At 37.3% G+C, this 25,262-nt stretch overlaps 1 protein-coding gene across 1 annotated transcript in view; it reads left to right on the top strand.

The window, feature by feature from the left end:
* DOK6 (docking protein 6) overlaps positions 1–25,262 on the top strand; it is a gene marked incomplete at both ends in the record, with an annotated part of 267,744 nt that overhangs the window by 210,449 nt on the left and 32,033 nt on the right. The window contains one exon of the mRNA XM_082479395.1: positions 12,493–12,610. Coding sequence (XP_082335521.1) covers positions 12,493–12,610 — 118 coding nt within the window. The remainder of the gene's footprint in view (positions 1–12,492; positions 12,611–25,262) is intronic.

The following is a 25,262-nucleotide window of genomic DNA, read 5'->3' as shown; positions in this document are numbered from 1 at the left end:
AAGCTGCTTTCCAGTTTGGTGGCCACCAGCGTGTACTGGTGCCTGGGGCTGTTCCTCCCCAGGTGCAGGACTTTTTACTTCCTCTGGTTCAACTGCATGAAGTTCTTGTCAGCCCATTTCTCCAGCCTGTTGAGGTCCCTCTGGATGGCAGTACAACCCTCTGGCCTAACAGCCACTCCTCCCAGTTTTGTAACATAAGTATATCTGTTGAGGATGCACGATGCCCCATCTTTCTAAGCATTAACGAAGATGTTGAACACGACTGGACCCAGTATTAACCCCTAGGGTACACTACTAGTTACTGGCCTCCAACTAGATTTCATGCCACTGATCACCACCTTCTCAGCCTATCCATTCAGGCAGTTTTCAGTCCACCTCATTGAAATGGGCTGCTCATCCAGCCCATATTTCACTAGCTTCTCCATGAGGATCTTATGGGAAATAGCGTCGAAAGCCTTCCCGAAGTCGAAGTGGATAATATCCACTGTTTTCCCCTCATTTACCAAGCCAGTCATTTCATCATAGAAGAGTATCAGATTGATCAAGCATGTCTTCCTTTTCATGAATCCATGCTGACTAATCCTGATGACCTTATCATCCATGTGCCTGGAAATGATTTTGAGGATTAGCTGCTCCATCTCCTTCCCAGGGACCAACGTGAGGCTGACCAGCCTGTAGTTCCCTGTGTCCTCCTTTTTGCCCTTCTTGAAGATAGCAGTGTCATTGGCTTTCCTCCTGCCCTCAGGTACCTCTCCCAATCACAATGTTGTTTTGGCAAACTAAGTAACAACTCCTGTACTCTGCTGGCTACTGTTAACTGCTTAATTCAGTGAAGACCAAAACTCCTCCTAGTCCTCCCATCATTGACTTGTATTTTATATCACCTCCTAAGAAACACTCATTATGATGCATATAATTCACTGCTTGTTTTTTAAATGAGACAAAGCTGTAAATGAGCATTTGTGTGATGAACTGCTTGAGATGAATGACCTCTAGAACATATCTTTGAAGGTTAAGCTAATACCCTAGAGTTTAAGCTGATCTACATCTGTGCGTTCTATGCCACTCGCCTTCACTTTAAGCATTCATGAGTCAACATGATGAACTGTTCAAGGACTGTGATTGATTTCCATTTTTTACTTGAATAAAATTTGTAGAGATTTGGTGTTATTTTGGATTTTGCTTTTTGGTTTTAGGTAGTTTTTTTTTCCCTGATCCTCTGCATTTCCCATCTGCAAATAGCTATACCTTTAAACAAGTGTATTAGTACTGAGCACCTTCAAAAATCCTAAATTTTTACTTTTAAATCCTGAAGACTTTGCTGTGGCTAATGCTGTCAAGAGAAATTATTTTGTAGGTCCACACAGTCTTATCCCCAAATGCTGTATATTTTCAGGCCAGCAAATGTCTATCTGCAAAATGTTTTCCTTCATGTTGTCCAGCACATCTGTTTAATTAAAACTCCCATTTCATGGTAAAAGAAAGGACAATCAATATCTGCAAATAATGTCTGCGCAAAACTGGATTCTCTATCATATATATATACAAGTATTTATTGAAGAAATTAGCTCACCCTGCTAGCAATCTCTCCGATGTGTTAAAGAATCCTACCATTCAGTTGTGTTTGTTTCCACTAAGACCTACCGTATAGTCAGGCTTGAAATTGTCTCAATTCTGTTTATGTCAGCATCATCTCCCATGTTATTAGCAAACGGTTTTGTGCAATGAAAAATTGATAAAGTATTTCATATATTGCCTATATATAATACAATGGCTCAAACCTTGTAAAGATGTAAGAACCTAAGCTTCTGCCCTCACAGTAATTAGTAGAGTTTCCACAGACAGGAAACTTCTTTCATGAAAGAAACAAACCCACAATTTTTTGACAGAATATTGGTGAAGACGCACATCTTACTGACATTCAACAAATATAATCCCAATGCACTGTAAAATCCAGCTACTTTTCTCCAACATTAATCCATTCTGTCAGACAACAAAGTGATCTATTATGAGCTTCTTTTAGAGGAAAGAAAAAACGGAAAAAAAACCCAACACACTTCTGCCAGAAAAGTAGCAAAATGTCCCAATTCTCTCTTTATAGTGTGGCCAAGAAGATTAGAAAAAAAAATATCAGTCCCATTGAATCTCCCTTCAGAATGCTGTTCTTTCACCATTGCTTTATTATTCATACATAATGTTATTCCACCGCCAAAGACAAATCATCATCCACCTTGGCACTGCAAAGCAGTGTTATTATTTTGAGATTTTTTCCTCCATAATTGATTAAGAAACTCTCTAAGAGGTCATAACAAGGTTAAAATAGCTACTGAAAACCTAAATGCTAGAAATATATTATAAAGTTTCAAATCACTGAAATGACTTTCACAGCTAGCTTTTCTAGAAGTCTTTTCAGAAGACTTATAAGGTCATATAGTGGTGGGGGTTCTGCCAGTATTGTATATTCTGTCAGGAACAGCTGAATAAAAATATAAAAATAAACATAAAGCAGTGCATAGCAAATTAATAGTATGCTGCTACCTATAAGTGTCTATATTAATAGTAGGCACCTTTAAGTAATGAACACAGTCCAAATAGCACATGACCATTTTCTGAGCAAGCTAAGCGATCGCAAACAAAGTGTTATGGGACATTATAACCAGAGAGTAATTATTAATAATACACCACCAAAGGGAAGATTATTTTCGTTGGACTTTCGTAGGAATATATCTTGCAACCCGTTTTATTACTTTCATAGAAGTTCTGGGTCAAGGCACAATCTAATTACTAGACTTCCAGGTCTTACAGTTATAAAACAATATGGAAGAGGGTCAATGAAGAGAGAGAATTCAAAATGACAAGTTAGAAAAATTGTTTGGAACAGCAGTATAAAATTCAACAGGAACACGGGCAAAACATGATGCTTAAGAAGGAGTAATGTGCTTCCCAGTACTGGATTGGAACTGTTTTTTTAGAATAGGTCTATGTGTCATAGTACACAGGTTGAATACGTCAAAACAGTATCTGCTTTTGCAAGAAAGGCAAACATGACACCTTTTTCTTAGTCATTACTAAAAACTCATTAAAAAAAAAAAAAGCCAAACCCTTTTCCCTCCTGCTTGTTCTCTAACTCAGCTGATGACTGAGCTGGTACCTCAGCTGATGCTACCTTCCGGATTGTGTGATTCTTAAACTAGTTCACTGTGGATACCCGTGAAATGAGTCTGTGCTATTGCACTGTCAGCTAATGGACGCTTGAGAAGTGAAATGTGTTTATTGACCCCTCCTCCTGTTCAAGGCGTAACACACAAAGCAACCTTCTTTAGAGTTATAAAGAAAAAAAAAAACTAAATAGTGATATTTAATTCATATTTCCAGACTACAATTCTCATTCGTCGAGGTAGGTCGAGGGAGGTCATTCTCCCCCTCTACTATGCACTGGTGAGGCCACAACTGGAATACTGTGTCCAGTTTTGGGCTCCCCAGTTCAAGAGGGACAGGGAACTGCTGGAGAGAGTCCAGCGAAGGGCAACTAAGATGATTAAGGGCTTGGAGCATCTGCCTTATGAGGAAAGGCTGAGAGAGCTGGGACTCTTTAGCCTGGAGAAAAGAAGGCTGAGGGGAGACCTTATTATGGCGTACAAGTATCTCAAGGGTGGGTTGAAGGAGGATGGAGCCAGGCTCTTTTCAATGGTTCCCAGTGACAGGACAAGGGGCAATGGGCACAAGTTAGAACACAGGAAGTTCCGTTCAAATACACGGAAACACTTCTTTACGGTGAGGGTGACAGAGCACTGGCACAGGCTGCCCAGGGAGGTTGTGGAGTCCCCTTCCCTGGAGATTTTCAAGACCCGCCTGGATGCAGTACTGAGTAATGTGCTCTGGGCAATGCTGCTTTAGCAGGGGAGTTGGACTAGATGATCTCTAGAGGTCCCTTCCAACTCTGAAAATTCTGTGATTCTGTGATCATCTGTATAATCTGCATTTTTACATACCTCTTCTCGTGCTCCTTCCCTCTCCTCTCTCTTGTTTTTTTTTAAATGTAGCATTTAGAAATCTGGTTGGATTGGCAGTCCTGGAATTGCAAAACAAAAACAAACAAACAAACAACAAAAAAAAAGTTCTTGTCTGACTCAGGGAGTCAATTCAGTTTGCTAATTTGGCAAAAAATATCTAGGATTCTGCAGGGTTATTGAGCTGAATTAGTTTACAGAGGCAGCAATAAACCATTAGATCTTCTCAGCGGTCCCGTCCTGAGGAGAAAAGGAAAAAGAGTAATTCACCCTCTCTAAATGGTGAGGGTTCTCCTCCTTGCAGTCAGTAGATAATGTTGGGTTTGATGATCTGTTTTTAAAGAATCTCAGCTAAGGTAATTTTCACACACCAGCATATGAACACAGCTGTTCTCAGCAGCACTTGTCTATCTAACCTCTACACCAGGATGACAACATGCTTATTGGCACACGGCATTGGAATTTAAGACCTGATTTTTCTCCCTAATGCCAGCTTTGATCTCCTGCCACTCAGCTTCCACTGAAAACACTCCTGATGTAATTTCTGCACCCACTGTTCTTCAAGTATATAAAATGAGGGGGTAAGAGCTGAAGATTTCTCATGTTATGACTACACATATGAGGTGGGCACGCTAAGGAAATAGTCGTACCTTTGTAACATTATAAATTACTTCTTTCAAGAGCTGACAGTAAAAACCTATTATGTTATCTCAAAAGAATAAAAAATTACAATGTGTAAAACAATAATTCTAAATAAGATAGTGCTAAAGTTGATGTTAACCAGCTGAAGTTAATCAAACATCAATAAGACTAAAGTATAAATGCATGAAGAAATTATAATGGCACAAGTTTCATAACTTATTATTATCATAGGAAATTTTCTATGACACTTGTTTTGCTTTAGACAGCAGAGCTGTAAAAATAATGTCATTTTAGATTGTGATCGTTTTAACATTTACCTGAAGATAAACGCCTTTATGAAACACTGCATGTGTATATTTCTCTTCCATTTTCATTATTTACAAGTCTTGTCTCTAATATTCAACGTAATATAAATAATTGGTCATCATGATAGATCTCTGTCATTTAAAAAAGATAATATCAATGAGCTTATGTATTTAAAAAAAAAAAAAAATCTTGTTAGGAGGGAAATAATGAATGTGCCAAAGAAGACAAATATCAGGCAATAGAACTGGGCTTAAGGAGAGGTTGGAGAGGAAAGTAGCTAAGAAATAAGCCTGCGAGTCATTTAATCTTTCTCTTTCTTATCTGGAACAGAATGAGGAGGGTAACAGTATTTCATAGGACTGGTCTGAGGATAAATATAAATTACAGGGTTGTCAGGCATAGTATTAATAAGAATGTAAATGGAATGAAGAAAATCCGTGTAAGTGGTCTTAGAATCAGAAAAGAAAAAACAAAACTCCGAGGCTGGAGAAATTAACGGCATTAGTTTCATAGTGAACTTTTAATTTAGCTTTGTTCTGTAAACAAATCTGTCCTATGTATTTCTTCATGTATTTTTAACCTGATCACAACCTAAACACAAAGTCATAGTAACATTACTGGATCGAACGTCGTCAACAAACACATCAAACATTCTAAATTTTCATTTTAAAATGATGGCTTCAATTTGAAGTATCCTACCTTTGCCAAAGCATCTTCAGGGCTTTGTCTGGTTTATGGTTGTTATTTATGTGTGTGTGCAATGGTTTACCTATTACCTATTATTTTCAAACTGTGCAGTATCGGAAAAGCAGAGAGACACTAGTGGCTGCTGCCGACTCAATAATTATATGAAATGCTTAGTTAAAATATACGTCTTTTGGGCTCCATTTCAGCCCTGCAATTTACTTAATATGAAAAAGCTCTTTTATGTTGTAATTCTGCCTAAGTGCATTTGTGTCAAGTCAATACCTGGAGGAGAAAATGGAGAAGAAAATTCTGGAGTTCATCCATATATGGACCCATGTCGTGACACATCGGTCTCTCAGTACGTTTTCTTCTGTTTCCAAATTATGTATAAACTCAAGTACTGAGGTTCTGAATAGATATAATTATTCACGAACCCATGCACTTTGTGTAAGCTAACGTATAGCCTCAGGTCAGTTATTCATGCAAATACTTAGCTCAATATTGTTCTGTATTTCTCATCTACTGTATGATGTTGCTGTACAGTGATTGTTTAGAAACTGTATAACCCTGTAAAAAGCTGGCTGCTTTATTGCAATACACTGTCAGTGAATTGTTTACTTGGTTCGCACAAGTGTTGAGAAACTTATTTCAATTACTGGTCCTAGAGGTCTTTGAAAGTTACAGGTTAAAGCTGAAATAGCCTTGCAGCGCTTTTGGCAGGAGAGGACTTCTAGAGCAGTAAAGCTCACCCTTCGTTGCAGTGGGAACTGACAATAGAAAATCGGGAGTGTTCCACTGCAGGATCTGTCTATCCCCTGGCAAGCCATGACCAGCTGTAAATATTGCCAAGATTAACAACAAAACCAAGAATGCTGACTTCTTCCCCTCCACCCCCCCACCCCCCACCCCACCCCAGGTCAGAATTAGTGTACTTTTAGGTTTGAGTTTTGTAAACACTGTTCCCTAAGTATCAGTAAATTCCCATAGGGTTATTGGTTCATTAAGCACATAATGACATTTTTCCTGACTCTGATTTTTTCTGTGAGAATTGTTTTTAACAATTTTGCCAGGCTTTTTCTTAGTCCTCAGGCTCAGAAAACTATATGTACTTGGGTGAAGTAAATCCTGGAGTTGTGTCTCAAGTTTATTCCCAACATTCACCACTTCACAAGAAAGTAGGGGGGGTTGTGAAAATTCAGACTTGGGTTCAGCAGCAGTTAATGATTCCTCAAACTGGAGCTGTTTTTTTTCTTAATCTTATTTGAAAGAAAAGATCTTCTTGAATGTAGACCTATTTCATTGGCATTTTTCCAGGGACTATTGCTCATATCCAATAATAGACACTCAAAGACTGCAGCAGCGTTCAAAAACTGTGCAGCAGGTGCCATTCACTTCCTGAAAGAAAATACTTCATCCCACCGTGAAATGTGAACTTCCACAGCCGTTAGAGTCCCCTGCCTATTCCTTTCTTAGCAAACCAACACCTTTTTTACTCTTCCTCCGTCAGCTGCAGTAGTCTACTGTCTCTTACACGGTACCTTGCAGGCAGCGAGAGGATGAGGTGCGAAGCCCGGCTTCTGCGGGGGCTGCTGCAGGTGGCTGATGTTACTGAATGTTTGCTGTGCGTTTGAATGAAACCGCAGAGTAGGGAAAGTCTTTGCTATGGTAAGGAGAGGTTAGTGCAGCTGCTCGTATGCAGTGATAGAGCCGGGGAGGGGTGGGAAGAGAGCTGTTCGTCATGTCAGAAGCACTGCAGACAACAGAAAGGTTTGTGGAGTGTGTAGGTAAGTGGCGTGGGTAGGTGCGAGAGCAGAGCTGGCAAGTCCTTGCATAAGAGTGTATTTTGGTAGTTGGTGATATAATTCCAATGCCGGTTTGCCATTTGAAACCTAAAGCTTGCACTGGAGTTTGGAATGTTTTTGAAGTGGTAGTAGTCATGAGGGCTCTCATTCAGAGCATGGTAGGAAACATTCAGTTTTTCCCTTGCCTGACACAATTTTGTAGTCTCTCTTACCTCTAGCCGTTGGGCTGGATGATCTTGAATGCAAAAAGATGCTCTAAATCTCTGCTCTGGAATGAACTACATTGTTCATTTTTTCTCCCCAAGCCAAATGTATTTTCTGTCACCTTCAGTGTTTTGACTTTTTTAATGCAAAAAGAAAATGAGAGAATAATATGCTAAACAGATCAAAGCTGAGAACCCTAATACATTTAACAAGCTCCATTCTTGGAATTGTATTCATTATTGATATCAGAGTAACAAATCTATATAAGTCAATGGAGATAGTCTATGGGAATGAAAAGAAAATTTAGCCCTTAAGCCTTCTCTCGTGAAAGAACAATAACGAAAAATGTGGGGAACTTCTTACAGTGATACATTAGTAGATTTTTTTTTATTTCTATTTTAATCAAATAGTCCTTTAAGAATTACAAAGTTGTTGCTGGCAATGCAAAGGCTTCATATGACTTCATATTTTGGATATTTTGGATTTGGGCATTGGATTTGGATACAGGAAAGAAATGTAACGTTCACTGTGTGAAAGGTATCTTATTAAAGAAAGATTCTGGAGGAAACTGGAGGAAACCTAAATACTAGGTATTTCATATCAGATAACCAAAACATGTCAGTGATGGATTTATTTTATATTCCCACCAAAAAAAAAAAGTCCCAGAGTTGATGTTTTCATTCATGTACTTCTACTTTTTTTTTTTTCACCCAAGTTCTACTTGCATCATTTTCTACCTCTAAAACCGGGCAAAAAGTCTGGATTATGTTTTTCATTTCCTGAAGTCTCATCAGATTTGAGAAATATTTGTAGCAAAATCATTCTAAATGGATGTTTTATTTCATGCTGAATTAATATATTATATATGTTTAATTTGGTATATTGCTTTTACTTTCCTCTATATTTCTACACCTAGATACCAAAGATTAAGGTCACTTCATAGATGTAAGATTGCACAAAACCCTCAGTGAAGTCATAGAATGCTTTGAGTTGGAAAGGACTTTTAAAGGTCATCTAGTCTACCCTCCCGCCACCGGCAGGGACATCAACAAGATCAAGTTGCTCAGAGCCCCATCCGACACAACCTTGAATGTTTCTAGGCATGGGGCATCTACAACCTCTCTGGGAAACCAGTTGCAGCGTTTCACCACCCTCCTTGTAAAAAGATTTCTTCCTTCTATCTAATCTAAATCTATTTTCTTTTAGTTTAAAACCATTACCCCTTCTCCTATCACCATAGGACCTACTAAAAAGTCTGTCAAAAAAAGTCTGTCAAAAAAGATTGTTCAACCTGAACAATCCCAAGTCTCTCAGACTGTCTTCACAGGAGCCCTCTGCTCATTTTTGTGGGCCTCCTCTGGACCCGCTCCAACAGGTCCATGTCTTTCCTATGCTGAGGGCTCCAGAGCTGGATGCAGTACTCCAGGTGGGGTCTCACCATAGCAGAGTAGCAGAATTACCTCAAATTCATTCCTAGATCAAAGTGTTGATTTCTTCTATGTGTCTGTGCTACCTCTGTCATTATGGGCCCTTTCTGTATGGTTGCTGCTAGTGCATCTGAGCCTGTTTTTCCAGCTCCTGAGGAAAATGTGCCAGTGTTGGAAGCAACAGCTGAACATTCGCCTCTTACATAGGATTTAATTTTGTAAGTGGTAAATAAGCTTAAGGAGCTAGGTGAAATAATTTTTAAAGATATTTCTTGAATTGTTATATTTATGTTAAACTGACAGAAATAAACCTGTGTAGGAAACTGCTGGTCTACATGTTTCGAGAAAAGAAGAAAATTAAAAGGTTATTTACTTGATTTTTCATAGCAAAACATTTTCTGTTTCAGTTAGCTGATTCAGAAAAGGGTAGAGGACAAGTCAGGTTTTTTTCTGAGGCACAGCAAGAAGGCAAAAGGGAAGAGCATCTAGGATAAAGTCTCTGAACTTAGCCAGAGTGATGGCTTCCACTGGCCTGGAATCTCAAACCTGTGTGACTAATTATTGAACAAGTAAACAATTCTGGTTCATCTTCCCTGATTTACAAATTCTTTGTTTGTTTTGCTTTTATTTTTTAACATCGTTGACTACCAGAAGTTCATTTACAGTTGGGGAAAAGGGATTATGAAACTGTAGATCTCTGTACATTAAATTCTTATTTAACCTGTAATAAGTTATATAGCAAAAAGCTATTTAATAGTATCTGAATAATTGGTTATGTATTTTTTTATATGCCTGCTTTCTTCACCTTGGTTTCAAGTATTTTATCTGAAACACCCACAGTCTAGCACATAAGGTGGTCTCTAGAGAAAGTAGGTTTCTGTCAGTAGATTATCCAATTTTCTTTGAACATGGAAATATTTTTACAAATAGCAGTTTGTAGGAGTGAGCATTCTATCATTCTCAGTTATATTTCACCAATAATGTGGTTTTTGTAGTGATAAAAAAGATGAAAAATAAAAATGTAGCTGATAGTGATCTAATAATTAGTAATAACAACTTCATGGACAAATTAATGTGGTATTAAATTATCATCCTTTATGTGATACACAAAGTGATAAGGTCCTTGAATACATATGTTTATGTTTGTATTTTAAAGTCTCAAATTAAAAACAAAATTGACAATGTATTCTTAAGTATTTTTTTCCAAGGATGATATTTTAATAAAATAGAAATTGCATTTTCTTTCTATGGAGTCCCCAAAGAAATGCAGTTTTTCTGATCCTATTGTAACTAGCACATGGTGATACTTCTTGCCCAAAAGGTGATATTAGAAGTTGTGCTTTAGTTAGGGAATCTGAGGAGACAAAGTACTGTGAATGCTCACAATGTGATCTTCTGCACTAGAGCAGTTCTTATCTTAATTTATAATGAGAATAGACTTTCTGATACTTTCAAAGCTTTAATGTGTGCATATAAAGTTGTTCTGAATCAGTGTTGGTCAGATCAGGCAGGAACTAATCACCTCGGATGAGGAATAATGATATAAATTTAACCACTTCAATTCAGTCTGTGGATTTAGCTTTGTGATAATGAACCATAGTCAAAGTTGTTCTATTTATTGGAATTATTTTTTTCAGAATTCATACTAATAAAAAGGTTTGCCTATTGACTCAAGACTAGAATTTACCTTTGGGGCGAATAAATTATGAAGAAATCATCTGTGTATTGAAGTTACATGATTTTCTTTATTTTTCTTACTTGAGAAAGTTACCCTTGTTACCCTTGCTATACTACGGTGGTAACATAGCTTAGAAGGTTTGTTATTGCCTTCATCTCCACAATAAAGGAAATACTCTGTATCAATAAACTTTAAATTCTCAAGTATTCCTAAAAATAAAATTCATGTGATAAGGCTTTTGAACTTTTTTTAATGGAGGAAATGTTTCTGCAAGCTCTTTACTTCGTATCAAATAGCTTCCAGTGATGATCTGCTTCACTGACAAATGAAATGTAATATTTGGCTATAAATGAGCAGAAAAGACATTAGCTGTAGACAGGGAGCAATTTTGATGACAATTCTCAAGAAAACAACAACAGAAGTAATTACAATAGATTGATCTGAAGCAAAATATCTGCCACACATCAGTGTGTGTTAATACTCAAATCTGAAATAATTATGGATCTCTGGGTGGATAACGTCTCTAAAAGAGGGGGGGGGGTTATTACAGAATACCATGAGTTTGTACAGATAATTTTAGGTTTTTTTTCATTTGGCATTATTATTCTGAATGCAGAATGCCTAGGAGTTAATCATTAGTCTGCAGTAAATTATCCAGACTTTGAATACCTTCTGCTCTGTAGCCGGACTGTCTGAAAATGTGGGTTTCTAGGCACACCATTTCAGACTACCACCCTCACCATCCTGGTGCCACTCCTGAAATTAAGCGGTTTTCCACTCTAAATCTGCAGACGTAGTTGATCCTTCAGGGTTAATCCTTCCAGACATGCCCTGAAGAAATTACATGCCCCACAGCATCACTGTGATTTGTTAGATCCCGCAAATTATTGATCAGATTTTATATTCTGTAAAGCCAGAGATACAAAAGATTTACAGATACATTCTCTTTTCTTCTAGACAGACAACGCATAAGTTGTACAGGTATATCCAAAGAGATTGTCAGATGCACAGTCCTCCATCGTTCTTTTTTTTTTCTGTAGCCTAGTCTTGTCTTTCATTCACATCTATGGTGCATTGGAGAATATAAACTTTAATAAAGTTTACATTCCTCCTTTACATCAGGTTTCTGTGCTATAGTTTTTGTACACATGGATACTTATCATATAATAGACAGTTTCGTTTACCTGAAGTCCTTCAGACTGGGAAAATATACTCTTGAGGCTGAAACCTGCTACTGGTGATGAGATGCCTCCACTTGAATGGAAGATTAAGGGATTAATGACTCTTCATTGCTAATTCTCTACTGGTTATCTCAGATTCTCTCTTAACATCTTTCTGAGTATTCAATCCAATACGCACATTAAATGACCAAAAAGAAACATGATTGTAGAGGGGTTTAAGATTTCAGGCACATTTTAATTCTTCATTATCTTAACGTTAAAGAAGAAAATAACAAAAACCTGGCAGCAAAAAAAAAATAGATAAATTGGGATATATTCCTGTGGCCTAATATTGACCTGCACTAATGAACCTTTGTACTCAAATATACTTTTGCAGATTTTTCCTGAGCATTCACAGTACTGATGCTTATAACACAGTTTCAGTGATAGTATAAAACCTGCCATAATTCAGAAAATACTATCGTCATAACAACATTGGTGCAATTTACAGTTTTGAGATTATCTATCAACTATGGTTATGTGTGATCTTCTATTTATGTTTGTTTTGGCTTTTAGCTCCAGACCAGTCTGTCTGAACCAATGACATTATCCAAGTCGATCTCACTTCCTCGTAGTGCATATTGGCATCATATCACCCGGCAGAACAGCGTTGGAGAAATCTACAGTTTACAAGGCAAGTTCCTTATAAGTAAATGACCATTAGCTTCTTTCCATTTGACCAGAATTCATGCAAATTGCTTTTTATTTGCGCTGGTTGTTTTCCCTCCATTTCATTTTTACAATTGTCAGGAACCTCAGCAGGATTGCTAAATCTACATAAAACAGGTTTCTTTTAGTCATTTTGTAAACTAATGGTGAAAATTATTCCCAAAATCACCACATAAAGCTGGATAGACAATTTGGCTCAATGTAGCTTCCCAGTAGCTAATGAATGTGAAGTTGGTTTAGTATTTTCTTCCAATAAGACTGTGTATGTATTTGGGCAACCTCAGGGTGCCCAATTAAATCTACATAAAGTGCCTGTATAAGTTGCAAGATTAAAACAGAATAATTCTAGGAATAAGAGCTATTCTTGGTGAATTTCCTTGGCGAATCATACATATGAACAGTTGATTGGACTAACAGGCCTTCTGTATATGCAATCATTATGTTTTGTCTCCAGTTCTCTTTCATATGATTGGATTCTAAGCTATTTGCTTATGACTTTAAATGCTATAATTACCATAATTTGATGATGATGATGATTCACTGCTCTTAAGCCGAAACTGATTTGTATCTTTTAGGAAACTAAAATTATTGTTACATTTAAAATGTAGACCTTTGTTAAAAGTATTGTTTTCACTTTAAAAAATAACAACCTATCATAAACGTATTGCTTTGTATTACTTGGAAAGGGCTTAAGGATTTTGTTTCACTTCTCTCTTAACAATCTGGTTGCATAAGCAATTTACATTTAGATAGGAAGTCAGAAACTGCTCACAAACAAGAGTGCTCAATGCAAGAAAACATATTACCTGTTTTCATAAAAATAAGTGAAATGCAGTATAGATGAAAGACATTAAGTGTTTTATTCTGTAAATTATCACACAAATTAAAATCAGCAGGTGAGTTATGAATTCAGTGGGTGACTCATTAAAGGATACAGCATTTGTTTCCCATCATCCCTCATCCAACAAAGTCAAAGTGAATTTCGAATCATGGTTATAGTCTTACAGTTAAATAACAGTAATGGAAAAAAGAAAATAACCTTCCAGAAGTCGTTTGTTAAAAACGTTGTGCTTTTAGATCACCTTTAAAAATACTTATCATATCACCGATATTTTTTCATGAACACAATAAGAAGGCAAAAAAAAAATGTTTATTTGTAGAGATGTTAGAGTACCTCTTCTTGAGTTCTTGATGGGTCTTTCCTTTGGCAAAAAGATAGTAAATGTGTTATGATATACATGAAGGGAGATAAATGTATAGACCATTGTTCGTTCTCTGCTATCTTTTGTTTCTTACAAATGGCCTTTGCAATAAAGGAAAGCAAAACTTGATATATCATCAAGTAATAGTTTAATATCTATACTAGTTGGCTTTGCAGGACAAAACATGTTGGAAGTGTATTATTAAAATTGCAAGAATTTTACTCTTTAGAAGTATGCAGATTTTATTCACGCTTCCACAGAAACATGGGGCTAATAAATATTCCAGAGCTTAAGACTGTCATTTCTCTTACATGTACTACGGTGACTGAAACTTGAGAAAGTGTAGCTGATTTCAGGAGAGACTAGTTCAGTTTTACCAGTAGGCTGAGAAATGCATCCAGAGGACAATTTTGTCTCGCTCTGGTTACAAAACTTTTACGTGCAAGAATATTGTTCGTTATCTGTAATGAAGATACCTTCTGCTGCAATGACTAATTAAATGCTATGTTCTTGTAGAGGAGCTGAAGGGAGTGCAAAACACACCTTTTCTTCCTAATACCTGTTCATACTGATAGCCTTTGCACAGCGGAGACCTACCCGTTGTCAAAGCATCAGCCCACAGGTGCTTCATAGATGTGGGTGGAAGGTGGGTAGCGAGGAAGCAGATTGCGAGCATCACTTCAGCTCTCACCTTAGTACAGCAACCAGCTGAGAAGAGCTGTTGCGGAGGGAAAAATCGTTTGCTGCCACTGAGCTCCTCTGAACTTGAAAAGGTATATTACACCTTCAGAGAGGAGACGTTTTCTTTAGAGAATAATCCATCAAACTCAGTTCTGCACTTCATGTGTATTTATGGCAAAGCTTTTTACATTCAAGAAATGAATTTGAAAATTCCACACATTCCTCTGAATAAAAAAAAACATATAACAAACTCTAACAAAAATATATCAAACTCTAAAATGAAATAACTAGAGTGGTGTCTACCTATATTCAGATTACTATCAATATCAGAAAAGTAACAGCCGAACTCACTGTTAAGTACAGTGTAAAAGGGTTTCCATAGTGGCAATTATTTCAAACTTGCACTCTGAAGTGACTAAAATTTAATTAATAACAGCTGGTGATGTATAAGGAGAAATGAATATGTGCTCATACTACCTTGGTTAAATTGGCTCTTCGGGAGTTATTTAGCAGTCGAATTTAACTTAATTAGTAGTGTGAGTTGATCTGATAATGAATATGCTGTAGAGTAAGAAGATGGAGGGGGTTGTGGTTCTTTCTTTTTTTAAGACTACATTTCAGATGAGAAAAGGCAACTCAATAAATGGGCATTGGGCTTATCATCCTGCATCTGCCCATGAAAGCACTTCTATGTAAAGACCTGAAAAGATTGAAACAGAATAATAGTGCTAAAGGAGCACAGGTTGCACAAAATATCCTAAAATGATGTGGGCTGGTTTCTCTCTTTATGCAGCTTTTCTTCCATTTGTGTCTTCCTTGCACTCTTTCAGTTCTTGATTGCACTGCTAAGATAAAAGCAGTAATTTAGTTGTCTAATTAATCTTGTCAATAGGAACAACTTGGTGGTTGGCTTTTACTAGTGGCAGCACATCAGTACCAGCATTCACTTCAAATTTAACAGTATAGTGGTGCAGGTCTGACAGAGTTTCCATCCGTGATCTGCCGCTGCTGTGGAGGTTGTGGCATGGGGCCTCATTAGCTGACACAGCGGTGCCCTTTCAGCGCTGTGCATTGCCTCTCCTCTCCGTCGGACGTGACATCAGGCGTGTGGCAAGCCCCACCACTGCACAATAAAAAGAAAAGGGGAATTGCTGCCATGCACAAAATTCTTACAGCCATCAGGTGAAATTCCAGTCTAATCTTCTGTGTTGGAATGGTTTCACTTAAAAACCCGGTTGACACCCACGGCTTTACAAATCACAATGCCTCTTTCTAAAGTGTGCGTATTAATAATCCAGATCTTGCCTTTAATTACATTTCAGAAATTAAATAGTGTCCTTACAGATTTTTATCATAAAATAGTTTAAGTAACAGAGAAAAAAGAAAAAAAGATTACTTATACACGATTTGTGTGCATACATAAGACAAATGAATCGTACATTTTCATGAATAATAGACAGCTTTATGAAGAATTAGAGCCCAACAACAGATAAACTTTCATGGATATGTTATCCTATACATAAGGATTTACAAAAATACAAAAAATACAAGCCAAGAGCAGCCGTGTGAACTGATGTCATAGGTAAGGAGAACAATTCAAGTACAAAAGCCCTGCAAGCGTGAAGAAAACCACCTGCATGTGTCCTCATAAATCATTGTTTATTGTTACTACCTGGCATATGATTTAGCACCATTTCACAAGATATTAAAAATTGAGAAACAAAGCACATATCTTTTTATGCATCAAAAGATAATAGGTACCATTAATGCATGATATATTTTAACATTTTGCATTTGGGGGTTTAAATTTGTTTAGGATGAAAAAAGGATTGCAGATTGAATTTTCAGCTAGCTGAAACTTAGTGTTGTAGTTCTTGCTGTAGAGAATTCAAAGAGTACAAATTTTAAACGCAGTCAGTTTGGATATTATTAAACAAATAAGGCCACGTAAAATTTTGGTATGGAAATCTGCATTAGCTTTTTGTATTGCAGTTATTGAAATCCCTCAGGAAATTATGTTCAGAAAATCTAATTACAGCCTGGCCTTTCTCCAAGAAATTCAAAATTAAGAATCACTTTCAATAACCCCCGTTGTGTTTGAGTCTGGTTTGTAGTCCCTATTTGGACTTTGCTTTTGCCATCTATCCTCAGTGATGAACACCTACGCACATAAGCAATCCTATTCAGTTCTATGAGAGTACTTATGTGAAGGAATGTATACTTCTATAAGAATGACACCAGTAACATCTTACATGTTTTCCTCTTAAAGAGAACAGTCCTGTTTTTTCCACAGTAAATTGCTAATCACAATTCGCTTATCACAAATGCTTGTTTGCTCTTTCACAAATGCTCACCACATTTTGTTGTAAACCCATAGCAAAGCAATTAAATTACCCTGAAAGATACTCAGCTGCCTGCAAAGAGCTAGAGTCTCACATTTTTAAATTTAGTGAGGAACTTTGAGAAATAAAACTATAGTCTTCAATGAGAAGGGACTTAAGCTGGAAGCGTCACTTAAGCTTGTTTAGTACATGTCAAAATCAAAACCACACCAAAGTAAGAACTGGCCTCGATGAAGTCTGTAGGAATTTTGCTGTGGTTACAATTGTCTTTTTTATTTCGCACTAAAGATGCAAGAAAAATAAATCTGCTTTTGCAAATCAAAACAAAGGGAAACTCAGGCTCCTCTTCAGCCTCAGTAAGCAAGCCTGCATTGCCCCTTGTCCTTTGGCCCTGTTAGGTGGGAGCTCACCTTTCTCTTGGTTTTGAATATATTTTAAGTAGAATAACATGGAGTCTTAACCCGTTCAGCTAAAAGGTTTTGTATGTGAAGCAGAGACAAAGTCATACACAAATGACCTCTCCCAGCTACATAAGTTTCCAGCCTTTTCAAAGTAGAAGCTCTGATATGTCATTAAAAATAATCAGAGAATATTCAAGTTGCTAAATATTTAGAAGGGTTTGAATCATCCTGTTCAACCCTCCCTAGGCTAACCCTGCAGGAATTTCCTATGTGGGCTTCTGCAGTTTTCTGCAAATTAAAGTATGTAAAATGAATTGGAGGACATTCGTCATTTTGGCATTTCCATTGTTTGTTCATATGCCCTGCAATAGAGTACAGAATCCATTTCCCCATCTAATCTCGATGCCAGAATAATGTGAATGACATAAAATGTTAGAATATATCTGTTATATAAAGCTGATCACTCAGTAATGTTTCACTAAGTGTCTACCAGCAGCTAAAGCTGAAATGCTTTATAGCCTGCCACCTTCCCATTTCCTTTGCTGAATCTCATCAGGACTTTCACATTAGTAAATGAAGCCTATAAAATTTGAAGTATGAATAAAGGACACCTGAAACAAGACACTTACTGAGTAGAAACTACGTAAGAGCTACATTATTTAAAACGACTGTATTATGTGGCTTCTCAAGTCTTATGCAGTAGATTTGATCCTTTTCTTTTGAGCTTTGAAATTCTGTACAAAATAATGCATCACTAGACTGATTTTAAAATGACATATTGGAAATGGGAAGCGTCTTAGAAACTAGTAAAGAAGAACCTCGTTTTGTTCAACAGTGATTGTTACAGCTAATTGAGAGCATTGCTGACAAGCTCTAAAGAGTATCTTGACATATTCCCTTTCATTCTGATAAATGGTTGCTGAGGTAAGAGGTTCTTACAGTTATGAGCCATGAAAAATAGGGGGGAAAAGCCAAAAAAGATTAATAAAGCATATTCTGTTGTCAAATTCACAAGTTCTGATTTCGTTTAAGCCCTATGTTGTGATGCCCTTTCCCTCAGAAGATGGTCCTCCAGTGAGATCACTTGTCAATGAGGTTATTCTGTGCTAGACCAGAAAGCGTAGAAGTTACCGTAGTCTCCAGTTACAACTGAAAGCCCAGTGTAAGGAGAGCAGTTAAGTATTGGCCGATTGCCTCCTCTCCCCTCCAAAATCCAACAAATGTAAGTTCTTCAGTGCAAACTACACAAATTCGTAGTTATAAATATCTTTTTATGTCTTAGCTTAATGACTTCATGAATACGTGATGACACTAGCTTCTTCCTCCCTATTAGTGTGAGAAGCAAATCAAGCTTTGCCCCTAGCTTAACTTAACCGAAACCAGGAATCGACTAACTACAGTTATGCTACAGTCATTCGATCTCTCTGCTGTATTGTAATATTCAAGGACCTGCATTGTATCCCGAGAGCTGCAGTTCAGTGAAACAATAGGTGCAGTGGGAGAATAGGTGTAACCAGCTCCAGGGATGCTGACTGTCAGCTGGCATTGGCCTGTCTGAACAGGAAAGGTTTGCTATGTATATGAAAGAGAAAAATGAAATACATGTCAAAGGTCAATTTTGTGAAAACTCCTTTTTTCTATTAAGTCGTTTCTCCAATAAATCTGGACCTCTCTAGCTAGGACTATCTTTATTTTGTGTTAAGTATGTTATCACAGTTAGAATCAGGAGGATTCTCAGTTCATTTTTGTAATTTCGAACAAATTGAAATACTTCTATGCTGACAAACCAAATTTTCTAGTCAAATTATTACTCAAAATCGTGGATGCACTAAACCCTCTTTAAAACAATTTGAGGCAGGGGGAAGCCTGCATATTTGGGAAAAAAGTACCTGGGCAAAAAGATGTATTTTATTTAGCATCTATTTGCAGGAACTGTTTATACTTCTTTTACTTTCAATAACTATTTTTAAACAAAGTAAAAATTATTGAAATTGACACTTCTATAGAATGTCTTCACAATTTTTTTTATAATCTGGAAACAATGTACGTTTTGAAAACAGGCTGTGTAATGGGAAGAGCGGGGGGTGTTAATAATACCAGCTTTTCCAGCAGTAATAAGGAGAGAAACCAAGCCCAAGGATTTCAAGTGCAATGGATTGTGTTCTACTTAAGTGGAAAAAAGACCCAACACCCCCCCTTCACATTCTAATGTTTGTGACATAAAATGCGATCATATCAATATATAAATAACTGCTTGTCTGAAGTGACATAACATTGACCTAGCTGCAAGTTATTTGGTTATTATGAAATTTAAAATTTATTTGTTATAAAAAGAGTATTCTAAGATCTCAAATACATTCATCTTATGTTTCTGCAAGATTGTCTTTTATGTGTATCTCACTTTACTAATATGCAACTGTATTATAGTGACATTCGTGGCACACAACATATAGTCTGTTGTTAGTAGAGACCTATTTACCTTCATGGTAAGGCCAATTTAAGTTCAATGGACACCCTACTTAGTATGTTCAATTTAGTCGAGCCATAAGAATATATACTTTATAACTCCATAGTGAATTTCAGCTGTGCAGAACTGATTAAAAAATCATAGTATTATTCAGCAGAGAGAAAAAAAAAATGTTCAAAAAATCTTAGAATGTCTTTCATTCTCTATTTGTTCAAAAAAGCCCTTTCATCTTGGTGAATTCTTATACCCTGCCAACTTTTTATTTGATCAAAATGATACATTGTGAGAAACTAAGATAAATTTCACAGAAGTAAGAACTGTGAATAACAATGGGAATTTCCTCCCAGTGCAGAGTTAGCAAGATTTCACCAAAGTGAAGGTTTTTCCTCTTTTCCAAAACTGAAGTCTGCCAACTCCTTGTTTGAATACTAAAAGTTTGCTGTTTAGCTGCTCAATACTTATTTATCCTTCAAAATTCTTTGAAGATGCCTTTTGGGAAAGGGTTTTAATCAAAGGCTCATTACCCTGAGTTGAAGAAAAAGTGGGATATTCTGTTATAAAGCTATATGGAAGAGAGGAAAATGCAATACCAGACTGGGAAAGAGATAAGAGAGAAAGGACTTGGTAGAAACCGGAGGAAGGGTTTCTACCCTTTTACATGAGGAGGGACTTCTTTACTTTGAGGGTGGCAGAGCACTGGCACAGGCTGCCCAGAGAGGTGGTGGAGTCTCCCACACGGAAGACATTCAAAACCTGCCTGGACGCCGTCCTGTGCAACCTGCTGTAGGTGACCCTGCTCTGGCAGGGGGGTTGGACTAGATGATCTCCAGAGGTCCCTTCCAACCCTGACCATTCTGTGATTCTGTGAAGGATGGTGTTAGCAGCTCCGTAGTCTGTAACTGCAGGCTCTGGAATTTACCTTGTGAAAACCAAAGGCTCTGTCCTTTCCCACCTCTATAAAAAAATGTCCACACGAGGATTCAGTGCAGAGTAGCAGAGCAGTGTACCATAAAGCCATACCTATCCTGACTGCAGACGGTAGAGGTGAGGTCCTAAGTAGAATGAGGCTTTTCACTGTTCAGCAGCAAACACCTTAACTGGAGAGCGAGGATGAAATGAAAAGACCTTTACTGCTCTTTTTAATGACTTCGATATTTATGTTACTGCTGTTTGGCCAAGCTTACATGCAGTGGGACTGTGCCATAGTTATTCTCCCTGACCTGGTAGTGCGTGTGACGCAATGTGGCGTGGGTGGTTGTGTTCCCAGCAGCATCCCATCTCCTCCTGTGTGCAGCGATGCTCCCCCTCAGCCCAGCCCAAGGAAGCGGAGGAAATCCAGCAGCCTGCTGAGGGACACATGGCTTCTCCCCTTGCGCCAGCGCGGCTGCTCTGCCCAGGGTCTGTGGACCGAGAAACTAAGGATGGGTCTTCTCTCTGCCTATTGCCCACCTTGGACTTTCATCCTCGCTCAGGGCAGAAAGCAGGGTCTTCTGCACCCCACCCCTGTCCCTGGGAATAATCCTTGGTGGGGGCTGCCACCGCCAGTAATGAACCCCCTTGTATCTCTGCAAACTGTTGAGCCCTATATAGCCACCACAGACTGTTCCCAAAGCTGCTTGATATGAGCTGAACTAGGTGCAACTTACTTATACTCACTATTATCAGGCACTCAAAGGAAAGCATCTACATTATTAATTGACTACGTAGCTGAGAATTAGCTAATTATGCACAGGTGTGTTTTCAACCTGCAGAAGACACGTGGCTAGTTAGTTATATGTGTACCACTGTTTTTACCTTTCTGAAATAGAATTAAAAGAGGATTTTGATGAGTTGTTTGGTTTCAGCTTCCAAGAAAAATAATCTTCCGCTGGCTCACAACGCTGTTCATTGTTCTCGCATTTCACTAATTAAGCATTTAAATGTTATCAGTTTTATTCCTTTCCATACTATACTTCTGTAAAATTGTCATTACCGAGTATGGTGCTTTTTCATGGAAGTTAGTGAAAACTACATGAAGCAGGTTTTCATTCTTACCTCATTTTGTTATGTTTCCACACATCTGTATAAATAGATAACAAGGACAGAACATTTTCTTCCTAAATACCTATTAGGCACATGCCAGAGCGGCACCTCTGTGTCCATACACTTGCCTTCTGTTTCACTAAAATAGGAACGACTCTTGCTTTTTAATAAGGTTTCTGCATGCTGTGTTAGGGTGTCTGATAGGAAGTTGTCAGATTTCTTAGCTTCTTGGTCATGAACTGATGGCATCAAACTAGGAACGCAGGTACCCAAATGCGCTTTCTATATTCTCTCTTCATGTGTGGATATCCCAGATTTTGAGAATAATCACAAGCAATGCTGTTGCTGAAAGTACGGTTCAGAGCCTGTGTTGAAGCTTATATTTTAATTTGAAAAAGCCTATTCTTATTGTAATTGTTATAAATGCAGCATCAATTTAAATTATTGATTGTTAACAGACTTTGGCCACTTGGTTTTATCCACTATTACTATTATACTGCTCCAGGATGTCTCAGCAGGTTTGAGGGGCTTCTGTTTGTGAGATGACAGTCCTATCATCACCAGACATGTGATGTCACAAGCGTTTTATGATGGAAAAGATAACCTGGCCTGGGTTAGGAAATGGAAATGTATTTCATTCAGTCTTGTCAACCGTCTCATTATTCCCCATTCATCAGAGCAGGTATTTAATTCTGAGAAATAGCTCAGCAGTTTTTCATCCCTTTCATGCCTCTTATAGAAACACTTTCCCCTGATCAAGTGTGTGCATTTTGTTTTAAGTGTCAATCTGTTTGTGAAGAGTCTTGGTTTTCACCTAACTGTCACCATATATTAACTAAGACAACCCATTTTTAACAAATAAATGGGGGTGGGGGGTGGGGGTGGGGGGTAGATGGAGGGTGGAACAGGGCCAGGGGCAGCAACTACTGAACATTGTTTGTATGAGCGTGTGATTTCACAGTTCAAATACATACTGGTTTGTAGGCACTAGTAATGCCTTTTGACTCTGTAGGATACATACGAGAAGGTCTCTTTTCAATGCCCATGGCTGCAAAATTCCTGTATCTTCTAGACCATAGATCTGTTCATCTAGTGTAAGAATGAGGAAAAGGGATTTTTCTTGAGCTTCTTTATCATTGTGTACTATTTCCTGATTTGCTGGCCAACATTTCAAAACAAAGAACTACCCCATCTTGTGCTTATGGATTGAACCAGCACCAAGGTGTCTTAGGACTGAAGAAATATAAAGAAGGGCTCAAGATGCCCCTTCATGTACCCTTATTACCTTCAAACCTTGTATCGAACTGTAGGAATGAGCCATAAATTTTGCAATGGTGTTTATTGTGTAATAAATTACCAATGAGGGGAACAATTTAAGCTGTTATCTTCAAGGTGTGACAGGTTTTTTGATTATGCTGCAGTAAATCAGGAACGTTGCCAGGCACATGAATGACATCATGTTAGTGCATTGCTATTATATAAAAAGGGATAATGTACAGAAAATGTGAATAGTATCATAGCTATGAATATAAGATACATACTCATTTTGCTTATTTAAATGTTCAAAACTATGCAAGATGTAAACGAAAACCTTCATAACTAGACAAGAAAGAGAAGTTAATTTGTTGTAAGGCATTGTTTCTCAGCTGTTGCAAGTCATCCTTGCTCATGAAAAAAAGAAAAAAAAAACAACCAAATTCTGCTGACGTAGACAAGATAAAAAATTTTCCCTATAACTCATGTCCACAGTGCACTGTAGCATAAACAGGACCCCCACTTTTGAGCATTTCTTCAGTGGCCCATGTAATTATGTAGAGCCTTTTTGGCCAAAGTTAATCTTTATTCTGACAGTCATGGATCTCTGTTGTATTTTCACTTGGTAATGTATATACATTTTGCATAATAAAATATATACACATTTGCTTTGGACTTAAAAATCCTCTACATGAAAGAAACTTCTTTTTCTTATTTTTTTTACATTGATGTGATTAGACCAAAAAAAAAAAAAAAACCCACCCCAGAAAGTCAGAATATCATTGCAACTGTGGAAAAGGTTTAATAAAGCCTTCTCAGTACCATCACATAGCATGAAATTGTCCCAACCCATACACTGTTGCAGTATAGGTTAATACCTAGAGAATGGGTCCATACCATTGCACTGTCAGTAAAGCAATATTCAGCCTCAGTAGTAGGGGAGTGCTGATGCCCTTATCTCCCTGAAAACAGCCCTTAGTCAGTAGGAGCTCTAAAGCCAAACTCTGTGAATTGCTGCTTGAAAGTATTTTTTATCCAGAAGTGATAGACAGAATTAGCTTCAAACCCTGTTTTTGCTGACCTCAGAGGAGCAAATTATCTTACTCTTAGAGGAAGTATGACTCACTGTCTGACTGTTTGCACAGCATTTGCAGGTTTCACCTGTCTGGGGAAGAATCATTGAAATCTGACAATTATTGTGGCATCTCTCCTCTGACAGCCAAGCACTGTTCTTCAACCATGAGTGTATGTACAATTTCAGCACATACTGTTTGAAATTTGTTGTTTCCTGAAGTGGCCACTGAAGCCATTAACTCATCAAGAGAATTTTTCCTAGGAGAAAATTATTCAGAATTAGTTGATAGCATTTTATTTGAAATGGAAATACTTATATGTATTTTGTTTACACAAATGTATTTATAAGAATGAAGTTTTTCCAGATAGTTACAGGTGGGTTTTTTTTTGTCTGGAGTCTTTTTTTTAACAGAAACTGAATACAAAACTCATGAGTGTTACCAATCATTCCCCAAATACCTCATACAAAAATGCTAACAGGATTTTTAAACCTACACAGTAAATAAGCAAACAAAAAAGTATTATGCAGATCAAAAAGAAATATATGATTGTAGATAAGATGTACATGTTAAGACAAACAATTTTATAAAATTATTATTTCATCATGAAGAGATTCATATATTATCATACATTACTTTTGGATGCATTGTTGTAACACAGATGTTATTTCAATGTGGAATCTCTTCTAAACTGTATAGCTAAAATAAGTCATGCCAGATCCTGAATTATTATATTAATTGTATTAATACAAGACATTATATGTCTTGTAAATTATATATTCAGTTCTAAATAGCTGCACACTTGAATCCAACTCACATCCAGGTGTTTTTTTCTCACGGAATTGTGTGTTAGACAGAAAGTTGTGTTATCTGTCATACTTTTTACATATGTATATCAGACTTCACAGAAGTAAAATACATGGTGAGGTACAGCATACTGTAAATCTCCTTACACCTTCTGTGTCAGAAAGTTGTTTTTTATGAGTTGTCCAATGTACATTATGTTCCTGTTAAAATCTTTCTTCACTTCTTCTTCCTTTTCCATGTAACATAGTTTTCATTTCTCATAGATCATAAGTGGATTTATTCCCTATTATTCAAATGTGTATGATATGCAAATAGTTGGTGACAATTAGGTCCAGTATTCCCGATTATGTGACAGAACAAAATGAGTG

This window comes from Vanellus vanellus (genome assembly GCF_965231255.1).
Source record: "Vanellus vanellus genome assembly, chromosome: 2".
NCBI classification, from domain to species: Eukaryota; Metazoa; Chordata; class Aves; order Charadriiformes; family Charadriidae; genus Vanellus; species Vanellus vanellus.
Note: the sequence above shows the minus strand (reverse complement) of the source record. Positions and strands in the feature narration are given on the sequence as shown.